The sequence below is a fragment of the Triturus cristatus genome, chromosome 7 (genome assembly GCF_964204655.1).
Source record: "Triturus cristatus chromosome 7, aTriCri1.1, whole genome shotgun sequence".
NCBI lineage: Eukaryota > Metazoa > Chordata > Amphibia > Caudata > Salamandridae > Triturus > Triturus cristatus.
In genome coordinates this window covers 931,018,364-931,037,983 of record NC_140590.1, presented here as the reverse complement: position 1 = coordinate 931,037,983, position 19,620 = coordinate 931,018,364, and the positions used below count along the sequence as shown (strand labels likewise).

The following is a 19,620-nucleotide window of genomic DNA, read 5'->3' as shown; positions in this document are numbered from 1 at the left end:
AAGGGTATACATGAATCCCTTCCCTCCGCAGGTACGCCGCCATTGCCGCAAAGCATTTTGTGAAAACCCTTGGGGCTGACTTTAGTCCGAATGCCATGGTTGTGAACTGGTAGTGATCTTTGTTGATGGTAAATCTTAACAGATGTTTGTGCCGCCTGTTTATTGGAATGTGCAGGTATGCATCTTTGAGGTCCACGGTGGACATGAAGTCTCCGTCTCTCATCTGAGGGAGTACCTCTTGTAGGGACGTCATTTTGAATTTGTGTCCTTATGTACTTGTTTAAGAACCGTAGATCCAGGATGGGTCTTAGTGTTTCGTCCACCTTTGGTACGAGGAAGTAGTTTGAGTACACTCCCTTGTTCCTTTCTTTGAATGGTACTGGTTCTATCGCCTCCTTTTGGAGTAGCTCTTGTGCTTCCTCTACGAGATGCACTAGCTCCTGTCCTGAGTGTTCCCTTTTCTTTGGTTTCCTGTTCGGTGGTTTCCTTTCCAACTCTATGCAGTATCCAAACTGTATGATGTGGAGTATCCATTTGTCTGTTATCTTTTTCCATTCCTGAAGGAAAAATCTCAGCCTGCCGCCTACTGGTGTTGCATGCTCGTTGGCGTTTTGTCTGTGTAACCCCCTCTTTTTGAATTTGTGCTCTCCCCTCGGAGGGATCTTTTGGGTGAGCACGCTTCGCCGGGCGGAGTCACTTTGAGGCGGGTTGTTCTCCCCCTCTTAGTCTTTGCCCTCTTCAGTTCCCTCTACTGCGAAAGGACTGGCCCCGAGGCTGGTACTGCCAATTTTGTTTCTGCTGCCCCTGCTGGCCGTGATTGTCGCCCTGGTGCCCCTGCTTGAAAGTCTGGTGTGACGTTCCCGGCTGGTTTCCACCCCTTCCGTATGGTCTCCGTGTTGGGGTACCTCTTCTCATCCCTCTGAATTGCAGGGCCTCCATGGACCTTGCCGTTTTGTTCTCCTTTTTGAGCTGGGTGAGTTTTACATCCACCGGGGCTCCGAACAGCGTTTCCCCTTTGAAAGGGGTGTTCAGAATGTTGTTCTGGAATTCCGGATTGAAGCCCGAGATCCTGAGCCAGGCCTGCCTTCTCTCCGTTATCCCTATTGCCGTCAACCTGCTTGATGTTTTTGCTCCATCTAAGGACGTTTTAAGGCAAGAATTTGCGATATTCTTACCTTCCTCCACCAGGTGCAAGGCTCTTTGCTGGTGTTGTTCGGGCAGGTGCTTGATTAGGTCCCCCATTTCGTCCCAATGTTGGTATTGGTGTCTGTTCAGTAGGGTATTGGAGTTTGCCATGCGCCAGTGCATTGCCGCGTTTCTCTCAATCTTCCTCCCAGTCAGGTCCTTCCTCCTGCTTTCCTTGTCTGGTGGTGGGCCAGAGGTTGCCGGGACATTAGCCCTTTTCCTGGCAGTTGATGCGATGGAGTCAGCTGTGACGGATCCCTTGATGTAGGGAGGGTCGTGTGTGGAGTGCTTCTACTTTTTCTCCGTCCTAGGTGTGATGGACCTGCATGTTGCTGGGTCCCTGAACGCCTCCTTCCCCTGGTTCATGACACTTTTTAGCATGGGGAGGAACTGGCTACTCGTTTGGATGGGGAGCAGTGTTTCCAGCAAAAATTCTGCTTTCGGCTTTTCTTCCTCCAGCTTGACCCCAAAAGCTGCAGCTGCGCTTTTGATGACCATATTGTAGGCCCCAATGTCATCTGGCAGCGAAGGCCTCGAAGGGTAAGTTTTCACAGGCTCTTCAGAGTTTTCAGCGTTGAGGTCCTGCCACTCGTGGTCCTGTGCCGTCGACGGCGCCGAGCCGTAGTTTGATTGTTGGTCCTCATCTTCCTCTCCCTCAAAAGTATAGGTCCTCTTCTTCTCCCGGAGTTTGACAGTTCTTCGGCGTCGAACTCTTCCTGTTCCTCGACGTCTACGATGACAGACGGTGGTTTCGTGGGAATCGTGAATTTTTTCATTTTTTCGTCGAACTCCTTTTTCCTTTGGAGGATGCTCTCCATCTCTGCCTCAAGCCTCCTCTTCTTCTTTTCCAGTCGACGCGACCTTGTCCTTCGAAGTAGAGCGCCCCAGTTCTTGGCTTTGCTTCGATGACCTTGGCTTTTCGCCAGTCTTTGGCACCTGGGAGTCCTTTTCGAAGGATCTGCTTTGCCTTTCATCCTTGGATGCAGCTGCGGTCGTCGAAATTTTAGGCACCGGTGCTCCTTTCGAGGACTTTGACTCTGTTTTTCGAGAGTGACTCAGGCTTTCGGGGCCCTGTAGAGGGTTTAGTGTTAGACGTCTCTCCTACCTTATCAGGCGTTTTCTTATCGGTCTCAGCGACCGTGAAGTCATCTGGTCCCTCGGCTACGTGGTCTTCATCGTCGGTGGAGAGGCCCAGTTCGTACAGCGATGGAGCCTGTCCCTTGCCCTGCATGTTGTAATTCGCTCTCCTCTGTCTCTCTCTAACCCGGAGTGTCTTCGGCGTGAAGGCGGAACAGGCGTTGCAGTCTTTGCTCTTGTGGTCGACTGGCAGGCAAAGATTGCAGACCGGGTGCTGGTCCTTCTGCGCGTATTTATGGTGGAAGTTACGCAAGAATTTAAAGGGTGTCTTGACCATTCCTGCGCTCAGTGTCCCTGAGTGCGCATTCTCCGTTGGACGTCGAAGATCGAGGTTCTCCTCCTTCGTCGCCCCGGCTTGTTGATCTTCCTTTCTGTAGTCTTCCTCAACTCTTCGATGAAACTCGTGCTTTTTCTTCTTTTCTTCCCCAAAAACTCTGGAGCCTCACGGTGACGATCCAGACCCAACAGCGGAAAAAATAATCTGAAGATGGCGCCCCGAGGTGGGAGCTTCCGCAGGAAGCGTGCCGACGTCATGAGAGGTACACCAAATGGTGGAACGTAGACACCCACTGGGCTACAAAAAAAAAAAAGAAAAAGAAGAAAGACTACGATTCCGGACCCAACCACCAGACCGCGGAATAATGCACAGCATAGTGAATCCAGAAAGATTCACGCTGCAAAACACCATTTGCTGCCATAAGATAACACTGAATGTTTTTCTATGAAAAGTTTCCAAGTGTGGAGTTGGAAAACCTAAAGAAATTCTTTAAAATTGTAGTAAATAAACGCTTTTACTTACCGGTTTACAGGAAATGTCCCACTGTAGTATCCAGGTATACTACACTGTGTATGAAAAGTAATCTGAAAGTAATGTACTGGTCATTTTACTAAAAAGTCCATTCAAAGTGTATGTACTGTATTTACAAAGCATTGCATTTATCAACAATACTGCAAGTCAAAACAAAGTGCATATACAATTACAAATCAAACTATTACAACTGTATATTTACTCTAAAGTATTCAGCACTTACCTGTGCCAGGCTTTCTTGGTTCTAGGAAATAAAATAACTAAAAGAATTGAATATGCTACTTACCAGTATGCATCTGTTCTTGGCATGTAGGGCTGCTGACATTCATATCTGTGCATAGATCGCCGCCTAGTGTTGGGTCCGGATGTTTGCACGTTGTTGTCCTGGAAGAGTCTTCGAAGTATCCTTGGATAGGTGACTCCTCCCATGGACTACAGTGCGCATGGGCATCCTCTCCATCCTCAGATTGTTTTTCGCCATTGTGGCAGTGATGGAGTAGATACAGAAAGTGATGACCATGCTTGCAATAATTCTGAGAGCTGCAGCTGCGACAGGCGCCGGGGAGGAGGGAGGGCGATATGAATGTCAGCAGCCCTACATGCCAAGAACAGATGCATACTGGTAAGTAGCATATTCAGTTCGAGGCATGTGGGCTGCTGAATTCATATCTGTGCATAGAATACATAGCAGTGCCCTCTATTGGCGGCGGCTACCCGTGCCAGCTGCAGCGGTCTGAAAAAGTGTTTTGAGAACAGCCTGTCCTACAGCTGCCTGCTGTTTTGACTGCACATCTACGCAATAGTGTTTTGTAAATGTGTGTGTAGTGGACCATGTGGCTGCTCTGCATATATCATGCAGGGGAATATTTCCTAGGAAGGCCATGGAAGCCCCCAACTTGCGTGTTGAGTGGGCTCGTGGTGGAATAGTTAATGTGCGTTTTGCCTTTTGATAACAGATTTGAATACACTTAACTATCCATCTGGCTATCCCTGCTTTGGAGATGGCGTTACCTTTGTGGTGTGGGGCAAAGGCAACGAATAGTTGTTTTGTCTTCCTGAAGGGTTTAGTCCTGTCGATGTAGTACATGAGGGCCCTCCGTACATCTAGTGTATGTAATGCCCGCTCTGCAACAGTTTGTGGGTTTTGGAAGAAAACGGGCAGTTCAATAGTCTGGTTCATGTGGAACTGCGATATTACTTTGGGCATGAATTTGGGGTTGGTACGTAGTACGACCCTGTTGGCGTGAACCTGAATAAATGGCTCTTGAACGGTTAGTGCCTGGAGTTCACTAACTCTTCTTAGGGAAGTGATCGCTACCAGGAAGGCTACTTTCCAGGTAAGGAATTGAATCTCGCATGAGTGTAGAGGTTCAAAGGGTGGACCCATCAGGCGTGTGAGGACCAAGTTGAGGTTCCACATTGGAGCCGGTGGGTGACTAGGTGGAATGACTCGTTTGAGTCCTTCCAAGAATGCTTTGATGGCAGGCACTCTGAATAGAGAGAGGTGCTGCCTGGTTTGCAGATAGGCTGATATTGCGGTCAAATGGACACGTATAGAGGTGTACGCCAGATTGCATCGGTATAGGTGTAAGAGGTAACATATGATGTCGTGGATGGATGCGTCCAGCGGGTTAATGTCATTATTACCGCAATAAATGACGAACCTTTTCCATTTGGCTGCATAGCAAGCTCTTGTAGTGGGTCTCCTGGCCTCCTTGATGATGTCCATGCAGTCAGGTGGCAGATTGAGATAGCCAAACTCTAGGACTTCAGGAGCCAGATCGCCAGGTTCAGCTGTTGCGGATCTGGGTGCTGAACCTCTCCATGGTTCTGCGTCAAATGCGCGGGTTTGATCCGCAGCCTTTGATGCGGTACCACGGAAAGTTCGAGGAAGGTGGTGTACCACGGCTGGCGTGCCCACGTGGGAGCAACTAGGACGAGTGTCAGGGAGTGTTGTCGGAGTTTGCGAGCCACCAGCGGTATCAACGGTGCTGGGGGAAAAGCGTACGCAAATCTGCCGGACCAGTTCATCCATATCGCATTGCCCTGCGACTGCGGATGTGGGAATCTGGCGGCGAAGCTTTGGCATTTTGCGTTTTCGCTTGTCGCGAATAGGTCTATCTCTGGGTGACCCCACTGCTGGAAGTACGGTTGGAGTACTGATGGGTGTAACTCCCACTCGTGCATCTGGTGGCTGTGTCTGCTGAGCAGATCCGCCATCTGGTTGTCCTTGCCGGGGAGGTGTTCTGCCATGAGGAACATGTTCCTCTGAATGGCCCACTTCCACATGCTCTGAGCCAGATGAGACAACTGTGGAGAGTGTGTCCCTCCCTGTTTCTGTATGTAGTACATTGCGGTCATGTTGTCCGTCCGGATCAACACGACCTTGTTGCACAGATGTACTTTGAAAGCCTTCATGGCCAGGAAGATTGCCATCAGTTCCAGAAGGTTGATGTGCATCTTCTTCTGTTGTGTCGTCCATAGTCCCTGCACTGTGTAGTGTAGTACATGAGCTCCCCATCCCTGGAGAGACGCGTCCGCTGTCAGTACTATTTGTGGAACAGGCTCTTGGAACGGTCGCCCCTTGCAAAGGTTTTGTGGATTCCACCAATGCAGAGAGTTGTATGCCCGACCGCTCACCAACACTAGGTCTTTCAACTGTCCTTGAGCCTGATTCCACTGACGTGCTAGGCACTCCTGAAGTGGGCGCATATGTAATCTCGCGTGCGGGACTATGAAGATGCAGGAGGCCATCATGCCTATCAACTGCATAAACACTCGCGCTGGAAGCGAGTGATTGTGTTTGAACTTGGAGATCAGCAGTTGTATGCTGTTGATCCTCACTAAACTTGGCTGAGCTGAGGCCGCCAGAGTGTCTATAGTCGCGCCCAGGTACTGTTGTACGTGTGCGGGCTGGAGATGGGACTTTGGGTAATTTAGTGAGAATCCCAGACTGTGAAGAAGGTGAATGGTGCGGGACATATGGCTTGCACATTGCTGGGCCGACTTCGCTTGAACGAGCCAGTCGTCTAGGTAGGGGTAGACGTGTATATGCTGCCTCCGTAAGTGTGCTGCCACCGTAGCTAGGCACTTCGTGAAAACCCTGGGCGCTGTTGTCACGCCGAAGGGAAGGACTTTGAACTGATAGTGCTGCCCCTGAACAGTAAACCTGAGGTATTTTTTGTGTGAGGGGTGGATGGGTATGTGGAAGTACGCATCCTTGAGGTCCAGTGATGCTAGGAAGTCTCCCTGCTTGAGAAGCGGAAGGACTTGCTGTAGAGTGAGCATGTGAAAGTGCTCTGAAAGAATGTACTGGTTCAGGGGTCTCAGGTCTAATATAGGCCTGAGCGACCCGTCCTTTTTTGGAATTAAGAAGTAGAGGGAGTAAACCCCCGTGCCCTGCTCGTGGATGGGTACGAGCTCGATAGCGCCTTTTAGAAGCATACTTTCTACCTCTTGCTGTAAGAGCGTTAAGTGCTCTGAGGACATAGGACGGTTTCTTGGTGGTATTGTGGGTGGAGTGGAAGTTAACTCCAGACAGTAACCGTGTTTTATAATATCTTTGACCCACCTGTCCGTGGTGACGGAGTTCCACGTGGACAGGAACCGTTGTAGCCTTCCCCCGACAGGTGTTATGTGGTCGGGAGGAAGGGAGAGGGCGTCACTGCTTGTTCTTGGGGGAGGACCTGGTGTTGCCGTAGCCACGTCCTCTGCCCTTGGTACTGGAGCCACGATAGCCACCTCGGGTGTTCTTATCGTAGGTGGTCTGCGTATTACCCTTGTTATATGTTTGTTGTGACCCCTGTCCTCTACCTGCCCCCTTGTTTCCGGGGCGACGAAAGGAGCCGCTCCGAAAGGACTGAGTTTGTAGGGCGCCCATGGACTTTGCAGTGTCCGTGTCCTTTTTTATCTTCTCGAGGGTGGTGTCAACCTCAGGTCCGAACAAAAAGTCGGGGTTGACGGGCTGATTAAGTATATTGTTTTGTACCTCAGGCTTGAATCCTGAGATACGTAGCCAGGCGTGACGTCGTAGGATGACGCTAGTGTTGATGGCCCTGGCAGCCGTGTCTGCAGCGTCTAGTGCACATTTAATGGCAGCATTTGTGAGTAGCTGTCCCTCTCTGATAAGGATTTCTGCACCTTCTTTGTAGGGGTCAGGGAGGTGCTGAAGAAGTTGCTCCAGTGTGTCATAGTGCGCTCTATCGTAGCGAGCGAGGAGCGCTTGAGTGTTAGCTATGCGCCATATGTTTGCAGCTTGTGCGGCAACTCGCTTGCCGGAGGTCTCTAGCACCTTGGACTCTTTGTCCGGGGGAGGAGCGTCACCCGTTGTCTGCGAGTGTGCCCTCTTGCGGGCATTCGCCACAACGATGGAGTCGAGTGGTAATTGGCCTCTGATGTAAGTAGGATCCCCAGGTGCTGATCTGTATTTTTTATCGATCCTGGGGTTTATCACTCGTGCCCTGGTGGGTTCCTTGAAAATGTCAGTGGCTGGCTTGAGGACCCCCTTCAACATTGGCAGAGTCTTTACATGTCTTTCTGAGGATGCAAAGGTGTCCATTAGAAAGTCATCTTCGATGATATCAGAGTGAAGCTGTACATCATGGTTGTTTGCCGCACGTTCAATCAGAGCGTTGAACGCCGCAGTATCCTCTGTGGGTGATGTTTTTGGCCCATATAGTTGTGTGTCCTGTGCATCAAGAGGTGCACTGGGGTCTGCAGGGTCGCCCCAAGTTTGGTCAGGGTCCTGCTGGTCATCAGGGTCCGTGTCCACATGGTAGGGGACTTGTTCATCCAAGTAGTCCCCCAATGCATCCGTGTCGGAGCGTGTGGGGGAGGCCCGGTGTGGATCCTGGTAGGGTGAATAGAAGGGTTCATACAGGAGAGGTTCTGAGTCCACAGGCAGCTTCCTCTTTAGCGGGATCCTGAAAGGCTCCAATGGCGGTTCCGAAGTTATCCTTCGGCCGTGGAGAATCATCCTGCCAGTGTCGGCGTCGATGACGTGTGACGGAGACGGCTCGACAGGTGTAACCGCAGTTTTGGTGACCTGTGTCCTGAGTTGAAACGCCTTCGGGATTGTGGGTGGAGGCAAGCCGAAGGTAATGCTGGTCGGCACCGACGAAACCGCCGGAGCCGAACCGGAACCCGACGGGTCCTGGAGGGCGTCCTTGGATCTGCAGCCTGGCATCGCGCCAGGCCGTACTCGGGGCGCCTTAGAGGTCGTGGCCCCCGCCAGGGTCGTCGAGGCGGCTGCAGATATCTTCTGCGCCCGTGGCGCATCGAGTCGAGGTGCGGAGATCACCGTCGACGTCTTCGACACGTGAGGTTTTGGTGTCGTCGAGGGAGTGCTGCGAGGCGTAGCAGGCGGGACGGCCCTCGGTGTCGGTGGCGTCGACGCCGGTAACCGGGCAGGTTTGTCGGCGCCGATGACCTTCTTCCGTTTGTCGACTCCCATGTCGCCCGTCTCGAGTTCGGCACCGAAGTCTCTCTTGGTGCGGTCGGTGCCGACCCGGTGCGCTGGCGTCGAAGGTGTTGAAGGCCTCGATCCGACTAGCGCCACTTTCAGTTTCGGTTTCGTAGGAACCTGAGCAGCTTTCGGTTTCGGTTTCGTGGAAGGGAAACCAGCTGGCTTAAGCGGTAATGGCTGCCGCTGAACGTCCGAGGCCGGGCCCGAGGGCGGGGCCGAAGGACTGCGTGATAGGTCTCGGGTAAGGCCCGAAGGCGATCCCTCGACCGGAGCCATAGTCTGTGGCGCTGGTGAAATTTCGGTCTGAACAGGTAGGCCTTGTTCATCATCGGAGCTACTCTCTTCGGCTCCTAAGGCCTCCTCGTCGTCTCCTACCTCGGTGTCGTCTTCACCTCTGTGGAAGAGTGACTCGTCGGCCTCGTCCGATCCGGGTTCGTGTTCGTGTTCGGAAACGGGACTGGAGGGTAAGACTTCTACTTCTTCGACGTCGTCAGCCTCGTCGAAGATGTCAGCTGGGGCCGGTGCCGCGTGCTGCGCTTCGAGCCTCGCCGCTCGACGATTCCGCAGAGTCTTCTTTGAACGGAACCGGGCACAGGCCATACATGTCGATTCGTCGTGGTCCGGCGAAAGGCATTTGTTGCACACCGGATGGACGTCGATGTGTGGGTACTTCGCATTGCATACCGGACACCTTTTGAATGGCGTCCTGGATTCCATCGTCGAAGTAGAGTCGATGGACAGGCAAATGCGAACAAAGTCGGTGCTGAAAGTTAGTAAACTAACAAAAAGTATCGAAACCCGATCGATAAACAGTACCGACGCGAACTAAAGGCCTTGTGGCCTCGACAAAAGTTTTTCCTAACTTGAGCTAAGATAGCACATCCGAACCCAATGGCGGAAAAAAACAATCTGAGGATGGAGAGGATGCCCATGCGCACTGTAGTCCATGGGAGGAGTCACCTATCCAAGGATACTTCGAAGACTCTTCCAGGACAACAACGTGCAAACATCCGGACCCAACACTAGGCGGCGATCTATGCACAGATATGAATTCAGCAGCCCACATGCCTCGAACATTTTTATACAAAAACATTTGGTCTGAAGGTCAGTCTTTGTGTGTGTTAATTCATTTTCTGACAGTGTGTACAACGAATAATTAACATTGCCCTCTGATGCTGCCTTATTGCTAGACCACCTCGACCACACTACCATAAATAGAGAGTGAGGTACTATCTACTTTACCTCTGCCTACCTTTTGGGTTCCACTGGACTGTGCACACCATACCTCACTTTGGTATAGTATAAACAGAGCCAGCTTCCTACACCTGGACAGAGGGGAAAATAATCTAGTCGGGTAGTCGTTCCACACCCAGGCTAGTACCACCGTTAAGGAGGGCTAAACTAAGGTGGACACGACTTTTCAGAAGTAGCCATCTTTGTGGTAGCATACTTAGGAATTCGGGGATAGGGTTATGCCCACTTCCCATGAGAAGCGATCATCTAGGGGGTACAGTGATCCCAAAGGTCAGTAGCCCATTGGCTACTACCCTACATCCTTTAACGCTCCTAGCTTCAGTATTTAGGAGAACCCTTGGCGCTAGAAGAACAGATCCTGCCAATCTTAAAGTTTAAGGACGAGGGGAGTCATATTCTACAAGAACAGAAGGTCCTGTAACTGATTTGGCACCAGCCCTGCCTGTCTGCTGCCTTCGCAATTGTGCCTGAAGTCCACTGTCCTGCAGCTGCTGAGTACCCAAAGCCAGGGAGACTTGCCAGCATTTCACCCGGGAACCAAGTCCTCCAGAAAAGCAGCAGACCTGTTTTCCTGCAGGCATCCAACGACCCCTGGAAGAACTCGGACCACAGAAACCAGACACCTGAAGACATCACTGCACCAGTCATCCGATCCCGGGCTGAAGTGGGCCAACAGGGTCAGTGTAGTCCACCGGCCATCCAGAGACCGAGTCCAGAGTGGTGACACCTCTTGTGGACTCCCAGACTTTGCTTGCAGCCTCTACATGCAGGTCCCTTCTACCACAACTGCAAACCGGCCGCCTGAGGACACCTCTGAGCCCATCGCCCCAGGGCCATGGAGAAGAGGACCAACGGTGTCCCTACTTCCCCGAGCATTACGAGGCCTGAGCTGTTGGTACAGCCCGACTGCCACCCCCAGTCAAAACCTGCAGCCTCTTTACTGCAACCGCTCTCCATAGAACACTGGGCACCAACACTTCTGCCCCCAGGCGCACTGGTGGTGTTCTGCTGGTGTTGCCTTGGACCTAGCCCACCACTCAACTTAACTCCTGGAGAATGGTCCCGTAAGTCGCTGTACTATACCTGAATGCCGCATTGACTTTTCCTCCCATAGGATAACATTGCAGCCTCTATAAACTGCACAACATGTCGAATTCTTGAACTAAAAATAATTCATATTTAAAAACGTAGTTACCTGAACGATTTTCTTCTGATGTGTTAAAATATATAAAGATATTTGCTATTTTAATAAATTGGTGTGGATCTCCTTGAGTCGTGCGTCTCATTTATTGACCATAGTGTGTATTTTCAGACGTCTTGCACTCCTCTGTGATATGTCTACGGCTGCTTGACCACACTATCCCATATTGCCCCAACATCCCCTCTGTCCACTCAGAAGGTAACCCCTGGACTCTACACACAATACATCTCATTTCGTTATATCATATAGAGAGCCTGCTTCCTACACAAATGCTCTCTTTTGTGGTAGTGTGGGGCAACACTTTAGGCTTATCACAGGGTAGTGTTAAGCATTTGTTGTACACACAGTCAATGAGACACTTGGAAAAACTCTAGACCAATTTAGAAATACACATTTTTTAGCTAACTTTTAACACGAAGAACTTCGTCTTGGTGCGACTAGCCTGGTGGCGCAAGATGCCTACTTGCATAGCTAATATCTTGCCTGTCCTGTTGCCTAATGGCAGAGGTTGGCATCTCCCAGGTCTGGGGGAAGCCAGGGTCGCAAATCCAGTCTATGGCAGAGATATGCTAAATCACTAGCCATCCCGCTGGAGGAGGTGTGAACATCTTCCTACAGACCAAACCGTTTCTGGCCTCAGAGCATGTGCTCTCCCCTAATGAGGGAAAGAAACAGGTCTGTGGTGGCAGGCTGGACGAAACCAGTCAGTCAACTAGCACACTAGATAATAGTAAGATTTTCAGGGGGCACCTCTAGGGAGCCCTCTGGGTGCAAGTCTTATTAAATCCACTACTGGCATCAGTACGGATTTATTAAAACAAAGTGTCTGATACCAAACACCACAGGTTTCAGTAAAGCCATCATGTAGCTGGGGAACTTGTAATGACCAGTGCCCTGTACATATACTAAAATGGCTTCCCTACTCACTTGTGATATCTAGTAATTGAACTAGATAGCAAAGGTGCATATCTGCTCATTCAGATACGTTCTCACATGTAATACAATGCACCCTGCCTTAGGGCTAAAACGCCTGCTGTAGGGGCGACCTACATATACTGCATGCAGTGTCTGTGGGCATTTGTGAGAAAGTGGCTCTGTATATACTGTTCCCTAATAGGTACAGGGTGTACAGAGTCCACAGTCCCCCAGGGGCTGATAGAGGTTAAAGTTAGGTATGACCTTACTCTCTAAAGTGGTAGCTTGGTCGAGCAGTAAGGCAGTACCAGAGGACAGTGTAAAGCATTTGTTGTATACACTCAGTCAGCAAATGGTCTCACACACTCAATAACTGAACTCTAGGCCAATGGTTTATATATATAAAATATATGCTTGTTTTATTTTTAGAACCACAAAGGGAATAAAAATATACTTTCTCAGAATGGGAGGTTGAATATAAATACTTTTGCAATAAGCAATGGATTTTTGTAAATAGTCACAGTTGGTTGCAATAAACAATCCTATTTCCTAAACATAACAATGCATTGAGCTCAATGGTAAATTCAGGTTATTTGTAATAAATTACTTTTCAGATTACTGTTGGAATTCCAGGTCTGGCTCCTAGAGCCAGCCCTGGGACAATATTCAGAATCAAGTGGTGAAAGTCGACTTAATTACTGTACTGATTTTTAAATAATATTTAGCTATTTCAAAAGTTGACACTTAGAAAATATTTCAAAGAAAACATTCAATGGATCTCTATGGCAAGAAATTCAAGTTGCAGGTAGAGTACTTTATCGTTACTTTTGTAATCCAAGTCTGAGTACCTAGACTCAGCACTGGGGTCTTTATCAGAAACAGGTAAGTAATTACGTTTGCAGAAATTGTACGATTTTAAAAGAATATTTCAAGATTGCAGAAATCAACACTTAGAAGAAATTTCACAGAAAAGCAGTCAATGGTTTCCTATGGAAGAAAAAGGAGTTAAAGGTAAGTGTAGTTGTGGGTACTTTTCAGAGTCAGTGCTGGGCACCAAGATCCAGCACTGGGAGCTCACCTAAGAGCAGGTAAGTAAATTCGTTTTTGGTACTCTGCTGATTTTTGGTGAATATTTTGAGTTTTGAAAAGTTCACACTTAGAAGAATTTCCAAGAAAAAGCCAGCAAATGTTACCCTATGAGGAAAATGAAGATCGCGGTTTAAGGGTAAGTTCTCGACTGGCAGAGTTGAAGTTCTGGGCATAGACTCAGGGGTCTCCCAGTGTCAGGTAGGTACAGTCAGTTCACCCTCAGCGGTTTCAGGACGGCCGGGTGCAGAGAGAGTTAGGCCCAATGTTAGCCTATGAGGAATAGGGGGGCCTGGTTCGGTGGCTTCTGACTAGCAGGCCACGCGGCTGTGGGAGCTGGGCTCCTGGTCACTCACTCAGGGCAAGTGGGGAAGTAGGCTAGTGTAGAGATTGCAATGCCAGGGCCACTCGGGCGGCTGGGTGCAGGGTGCTTTTGAGCCGTCGGGCGCTCAATGGGAATGTTCCGGTTTGGAAAAAGGCTGCAAGCTCGGGGACGAGGATGCTTCAGGTGCCATCACCACTTCGAGAGGTAAGTTGGGTAGTTGTAGGTTAGGTGGGTACCCCGGGATTGGGCACAGGGGGCCGCAGGGCGCCGGGTGCAGGGGTGCCTTTTGATGTCGGAAATCTTACCCTCTTGTTGATCGCGGTTGGGGTGGCACTCTGTTCTGAGGCTGCAGGCTTCTTCCGGAATGTCGAGGGGGGTCCTTGGGTGCCGGACTAGGGGTCACAGTCGCCGTGGGGTCGTCCTCAGGGTCTTTGTCCACTCCGGCACTGGCCAGGCTTGGCTGGTGCAGAGTGTGCTGGGTTCGCGGTTCCGGGCTGCTGCCAGGGGTTAGAAATAGGTTTCTGAGTAGAGCCTCTACTCATGGGAGTCCCAGGGGCTTAGAGCCAAAAGGTTGCCAGGTCCTCCGAGGTTTGGTGAGGTTGCTGGCCACGAGAGATGCCGCGCTGGTGCAGGTCCGGGAGTCGACAGGCCGGTAGTGCTGGGGCCAAAGCAGTTGGTGTCTTCTTCCCTTTTTAGCAGCTGCAGGGCAGGTCTTTGTTCTTCTTGCTCTTCTTGTAGTTTTCCGAATCTGGAATCTGGGGAAGGAAGGTTCAGGGTGCCCCTAAATACTAGATTTAGGGGCGTTATAGGTAGGTGAAGGCCAGGGACCAATGGGTCCTTGTCCTGGGGTGGGTACACCCCCCATCCTGCCTCTCTCCTGTGGGAGGGGGGCAGTAGCCTAATCCTGATAGGGTAGGGCCTCCCATCTTCAAGATGGCGAGAGCCCGGAGATGTGTTTCACCTCGCCTCCCCCACCTGAGGGGTAGGGTGGGCAGGCTGGCACATCCCCTGTCCTTGTATGGGGTTTCCGGCCAAGCTTCCCGCCAGAGTGGGGGGTTGCAGTGGCCTGGGGAAACTCCAAATGGCGGCATGCCTTTGAAGCTTCCCTTTTGCTCATTCTGGGGGAGGAGATTTCTCAACTCAATCAGGATGTGCATTGTTGCAGGCCCGGGAGAGCATGGGCTCTCCCACCCAGGGGTCCAGCAACGTGTCTGCTGTGTTGCAGCCTGGGCAGCCTCAGAGCAGACGTGGATTGTAGGTCAGCTGTAAGGGGGCATCTCTAAGATGCCTTCTGGGGTGCTTAGTACATTAAATCCCACACTGGCATCAGTGTGGGTTTAATGTGCTGAGAAGTTTGATACCAAACTTCCCAGTCTTCAGTGTTGCCATTATGGTGCTGTGGAGCTCGTGTTTGACAAGCTCTCAGCACCATGTACTCTTAAATGGCAGCACTGCACACAGTGCCCAGGAATGGACCCGGGTACTGTAGGGGCACAGGGCTCCTGCTCCTGTGCCCACACCATAGGCGTAAGGCACCCAGCTAGAGGGGCGACTGATATATGCCTTGGCAGTGTAGGTGATGGGCATGGCACACAGAGATGTGTGCCATGTCGACTCTTTGTTTTGTCCTGCACCCAGACACTCAGCCTGCAAAGGCAGTGTGTGTGTGTGTAAGGGTACAGGGCCTCTAAGGGTGGCACAACGAGTGCTGCAGCCTCTAGAGGCCTTCCCTGGCCACAAGGCCCTGGGTACCTAGGGTACCATTTACCAGGGGCTGACATGTGGCTAGGGTTTGCCAATTTGGAGTTTGTGTGTTTTAAGGAAGGAACATAGGCCCTGGGCACCTGATTGGCAGGAGTCCAGGGTACACTTAATCAAAGTACATTCAGCAATTTAGCAAAAAGTGGGGGCATACCATGTAAGAAAGATGGCACTTTCTCACAGCATTGCCCACAGGGTGTGTGCCATGTCTTGTTTTCACACAGGTCTGCACCATTTCACGCAGCCTTGGAATGACAGACCACATGAGTTTGGTGGTGGGTCCCTTTGGGTTTCAGAATACATGCAGCAGCTCTTAGACACAATCTTTAGTACCCATGCCCTAGGGGTACCATTTACGAGGGACTTAGAGGTGCTAAAGGCCTTGCAAACTGGGGAACAATTGAACAGTTACCTTGTTTAGGGAAAGAACACTGGTCCTGGTTAGCAGGAACCCAGTACACTTCAGTCAAAATTGCATTAAATACCAGGCATACAAAGTGGAGGTGACCATGTCAAAAGGGGCATTTTCCTAAAGTACACCATTGCAAACACTTAATTTTGGACGACAACAGCTAAATAATCGCAGCCCCCCCCAAGCCCCCGCCCAGTCACGGAGGCCATTAAATCAACGAGATGGCATTCATGTAATTTTAGACAAATGTCCAATACCAACATTCCTAACAATTTCAAGAGTCTCCTCACTATCAGACCGAGGCATCTAGCAGAGGGGGAATTGAAATTGGCAAATAAATGTATCCACTGTTGAGTAGCCACCCTTTCACAATATTATCTGCCACAACAAAAGTTCATCTGGTAAGTGTGGAAATATTTCACAACAGCTGTATAAATTTGTTTATCTGGTTGGTGAAAAGAGGTCTTTTCAGCAATGTCAATCTTCAATGAATGGAAAAACATGTTTTATTTCAGGCTCTCTAAATATTTTTGGGGGCTAAGGCCCTTAGTGCCAACATCCCACTACTATCCATCCCTAATGGGAAAATTGCTCTGAAACAGATGGAGGAAAAGTTAATTTGTAGTTTGAGACTACTGCAGGACACAGCTGGCTTACCCAATCATGAATGGTATGTACTCTACAATGATCAAGATGCTTTTATAAGCACAACACCAAGACAAATGGTATAACGCACTGAATGCCAGCCTACAATACGCCCACTTATCTTGTATACAGACATCTGAAGCTTTTAATAGGATAAACTGTATATACTTGCTGTCCACATTAACCAACTATGTATTCTAGTTATCTAGCAACGGCTAAACACAAGACGCACACATCCCAAATATCCTCTCCGCCACAATTCAGTGACTAATTAAATTTAAAAAAAAATCTTTTTTTTTTTAAACATTGTGGTATATGTGTGCACCATGTAACTATCTTTCCATCAGTCAGGCTGAAGGACATTATAGTCGATACTTGTGGTTCAGAAAACGACCATATATACTGAACTAAATAAAAACGCTGAGGTGATTTTTGACAGACCAATAACTTACATTCTGTATGAATGATAGAAAAAAATGCAAGGTAGGACCACTTTGCAACATAAATGGTTAGTAATTGACAATTCTTAACTGTACAGACTTGTTCCTCACATTAATACAAGAAACAAAATATTTAATATGCTCTACGTTTTAGCACTTCCATACACCCCCATAACTTAATTTACCTCCAATTCCTCCAAATCCTTTCACAAACTGGGATCCTTCTTGCGACTTGTCTGTAACAATTTCCAAGGTTGCTCCGAATTTCTTGTAATTGTTAGCAAACCATTCCAAGAGAGGCATGCTTTCAATCAACTCGTGTTCCTGTCCAGTCTGCATAACAAATTAGGAGTTTAGACATTTGTCCAGATTTTGGGTTTAAGGAATCAAACATTCCGTTGGAAATTACATTTTATTGAATAAAACACAAAAAGTCAGTAGATATATAAAAAAGTTAGAATACAATAGCAAAAAAGTTGAAAAATACGGTTTACAATGCTATAACTTTACATATTTCAAAATTAATATAGAACTACATTTTCAAAAGACATCTAGAACAAGGGATTGTGGATCGGTTAATGACATTTTGGGTTGCACGATTTGGTGTGGTGTAAGAGTAGTCATTTCTGCTCTAATATTTGACAGACTGGAGTTGCTTATGCAACTAATATTTGCTTGCTCTCACTACCTCACTTCTCTCCATCAGAAAATTAAAAGGTGGATTGTAAAAATGACTGCTTTCTGTGTAAGAAAACCATGTTTTTCCATAACAATCAAATTAATGGCTATGAGTCTAAGCTGGGTATGTTTGAAGACGTGTCCATTGGAAAATGATTCTGAAATATTAAGATTAATTAGGAATGATCAGGGACACAAGAAGCAAGTCAACAACTTTTCGCTGCCAAGGAGTCAACTACACCAGACATCGGATCACTGCATGACCTGGTCTTTGAGTTCCAGATACAAATAATTTGCAACCAAGTGATTCAAAAAAATAGTCCTAGGGTAGCAGGGTTTCAGTATGGAATGTCATCTATATTTCAAACCGGATATTGTGAACAGCATGTAGTCGGATAATAGTTGAGCAGCCTTAGCCTAGGAACGTACCCGGGGGTTTCATCATCAATTGAAAAAAAAGAGACATTTTCTCTCTGCCTTTAGACATGGGTGCTAAACAGACTCTAGAAAAAAAATAATGTTTTTGGTGTGTGAACTTACGGGCGCAGTACTCCCTGTCCATCAGTAGCAGAAATGCCCAGGTACTTGCAAAATAATGTTAGGGGAGGGGACACATATTGGGACAGACACAGAGTTTGCTTACCAGACAGTTATTCTGTAGCTCTGGCATTTTCTGAACATTTTGCTAACATAGTTGTTGCTATTGCCCAGAAGATTCTGTATACGTCAACAGGCGTCAGATTCTTGCGACTTATGGCCAGGTTTATCCTTGGCATATCCCTCATACACCACCCGGTGATGCAGCCCATATTTGTATTAGAGATTGTGCAGCTACGCACCTATATGGTCAATCAGGTTACTCACTGTCCAAGGAGAGAATAGCCAAGACTGCTCTATTAGTCCTAGGTTTGTCCCCAGCCGCAGAGATTTTTGGAGAGCAAGCAATTAGGTGTGGGGACGTTGGAGGGACTGGGAGTGCAGAATGACCACCTTACTCACAGCTGATGCTGCCGAGCTGCACAATGAAGTAAAGATTAATGGATGGAAGGTACTAGTGCCACCTCTCCAATTACTAACCCAAAATGAAGGTCATTGGCAAAAAGCCAGGACCCAATAGGAAATTAGGCTGCATTTAAGATGTCATGTCTCAAGCTAACACAATAAAAGGCATATTTGCACAAAGTTTCATGATGTTTCTGCATCGGGGGCGGAGGGGTTGTGGAGAGATCACAGGGTTAATGAAATGCATTTATTGGGAAAATCACAGGCTGGGTTTTCCATCGGACGTGGAGCAATTTCGGGCCAGACTATGTGTTGGATTTGTGAAGGCAGCCAAACCACTTTCATGCAAGTTCTGTTGCCCGGTACACCTTTGGGCTGAACAAGGACTGCAGCTAAAAAAAAAATACCAATATTGAAATCTCTAGGGAGGCTGCAAGTAGGACTTAAGGGATACCACAAGAATAGGCAAGAGAATGGTAAAACCACTATTCAAGAAATCATCTTGATCAACAAGCAAGGCGTCCTCAAAATGAACGCCGTTCAAAGCACAGTTTCTATGCACTCTATATTAAGCACAAACACAGCCATATGAGCAGACAGTCAATTAAAGTATGCGGCGGTATTACTGTTATTCTCAATTTAAGTCAAGTACAACTCCCTCTAGCCAATGTGAAAAGTTCCACTGATAGAAAGTCACACCACCACTTTCTTAAGAGGCATTTTCAGTAATAATAGGGCAGTCAATTGTTTCCAACCAGCACAGGATCCCTTTTGCCACCTGACTCTCAAAGTATCAAGATCAAGCAGTCATGGAGCACTACAGTAGATTAAAGGGCTCAATTCAGAATGCAGTGTAAACAATAAGTAAACGCTAATAACTTGAATGAAGTGTCAGTATTTGAAATGTAACTTGAATAACAAGTAAATTATACACAACATTCAGATTAAAAAGGGAAACCATAAGTGTCCAAGGGCTTCTAGGTCTAAGAACAAGCCCCACACGCCATCATACTTCCCATGTGCTAAAGTGGGCAGTACTAGGCTGAAGTGGGATCCTTGGTGTTCTCTGTCAAGTTAGGAAGCACTCAGGTCTGCTCCAAGTGTTGTAGATAAGCAGACTTTACCTCTGATGTAGTAACCTATTGTACCCAAGGATGTTCTACAGAAACACTATCCCTAAAAATTGTTCATCCAATAGTCTTAAAAAATGCCATTCCAAAACTCTACCACCGAAATCTGATTTTTACCCTCTGGAATCCTTAAGACCTTAACTGCTGTGCAAGGTGGCCAAAATGACAGACCACTAC

At 48.4% G+C, this 19,620-nt stretch overlaps 1 protein-coding gene across 1 annotated transcript in view; it reads right to left on the bottom strand.

The window, feature by feature from the left end:
• The window catches only part of ETF1 (eukaryotic translation termination factor 1), a 274,785-nt gene that overhangs the window by 44,022 nt on the left and 211,143 nt on the right, over positions 1-19,620 (bottom strand). Inside the window, exon 10 of the mRNA XM_085617879.1 lies at positions 16,819-16,966. Coding sequence (XP_085474005.1) covers positions 16,819-16,966 — 148 coding nt within the window. The remainder of the gene's footprint in view (positions 1-16,818; positions 16,967-19,620) is intronic.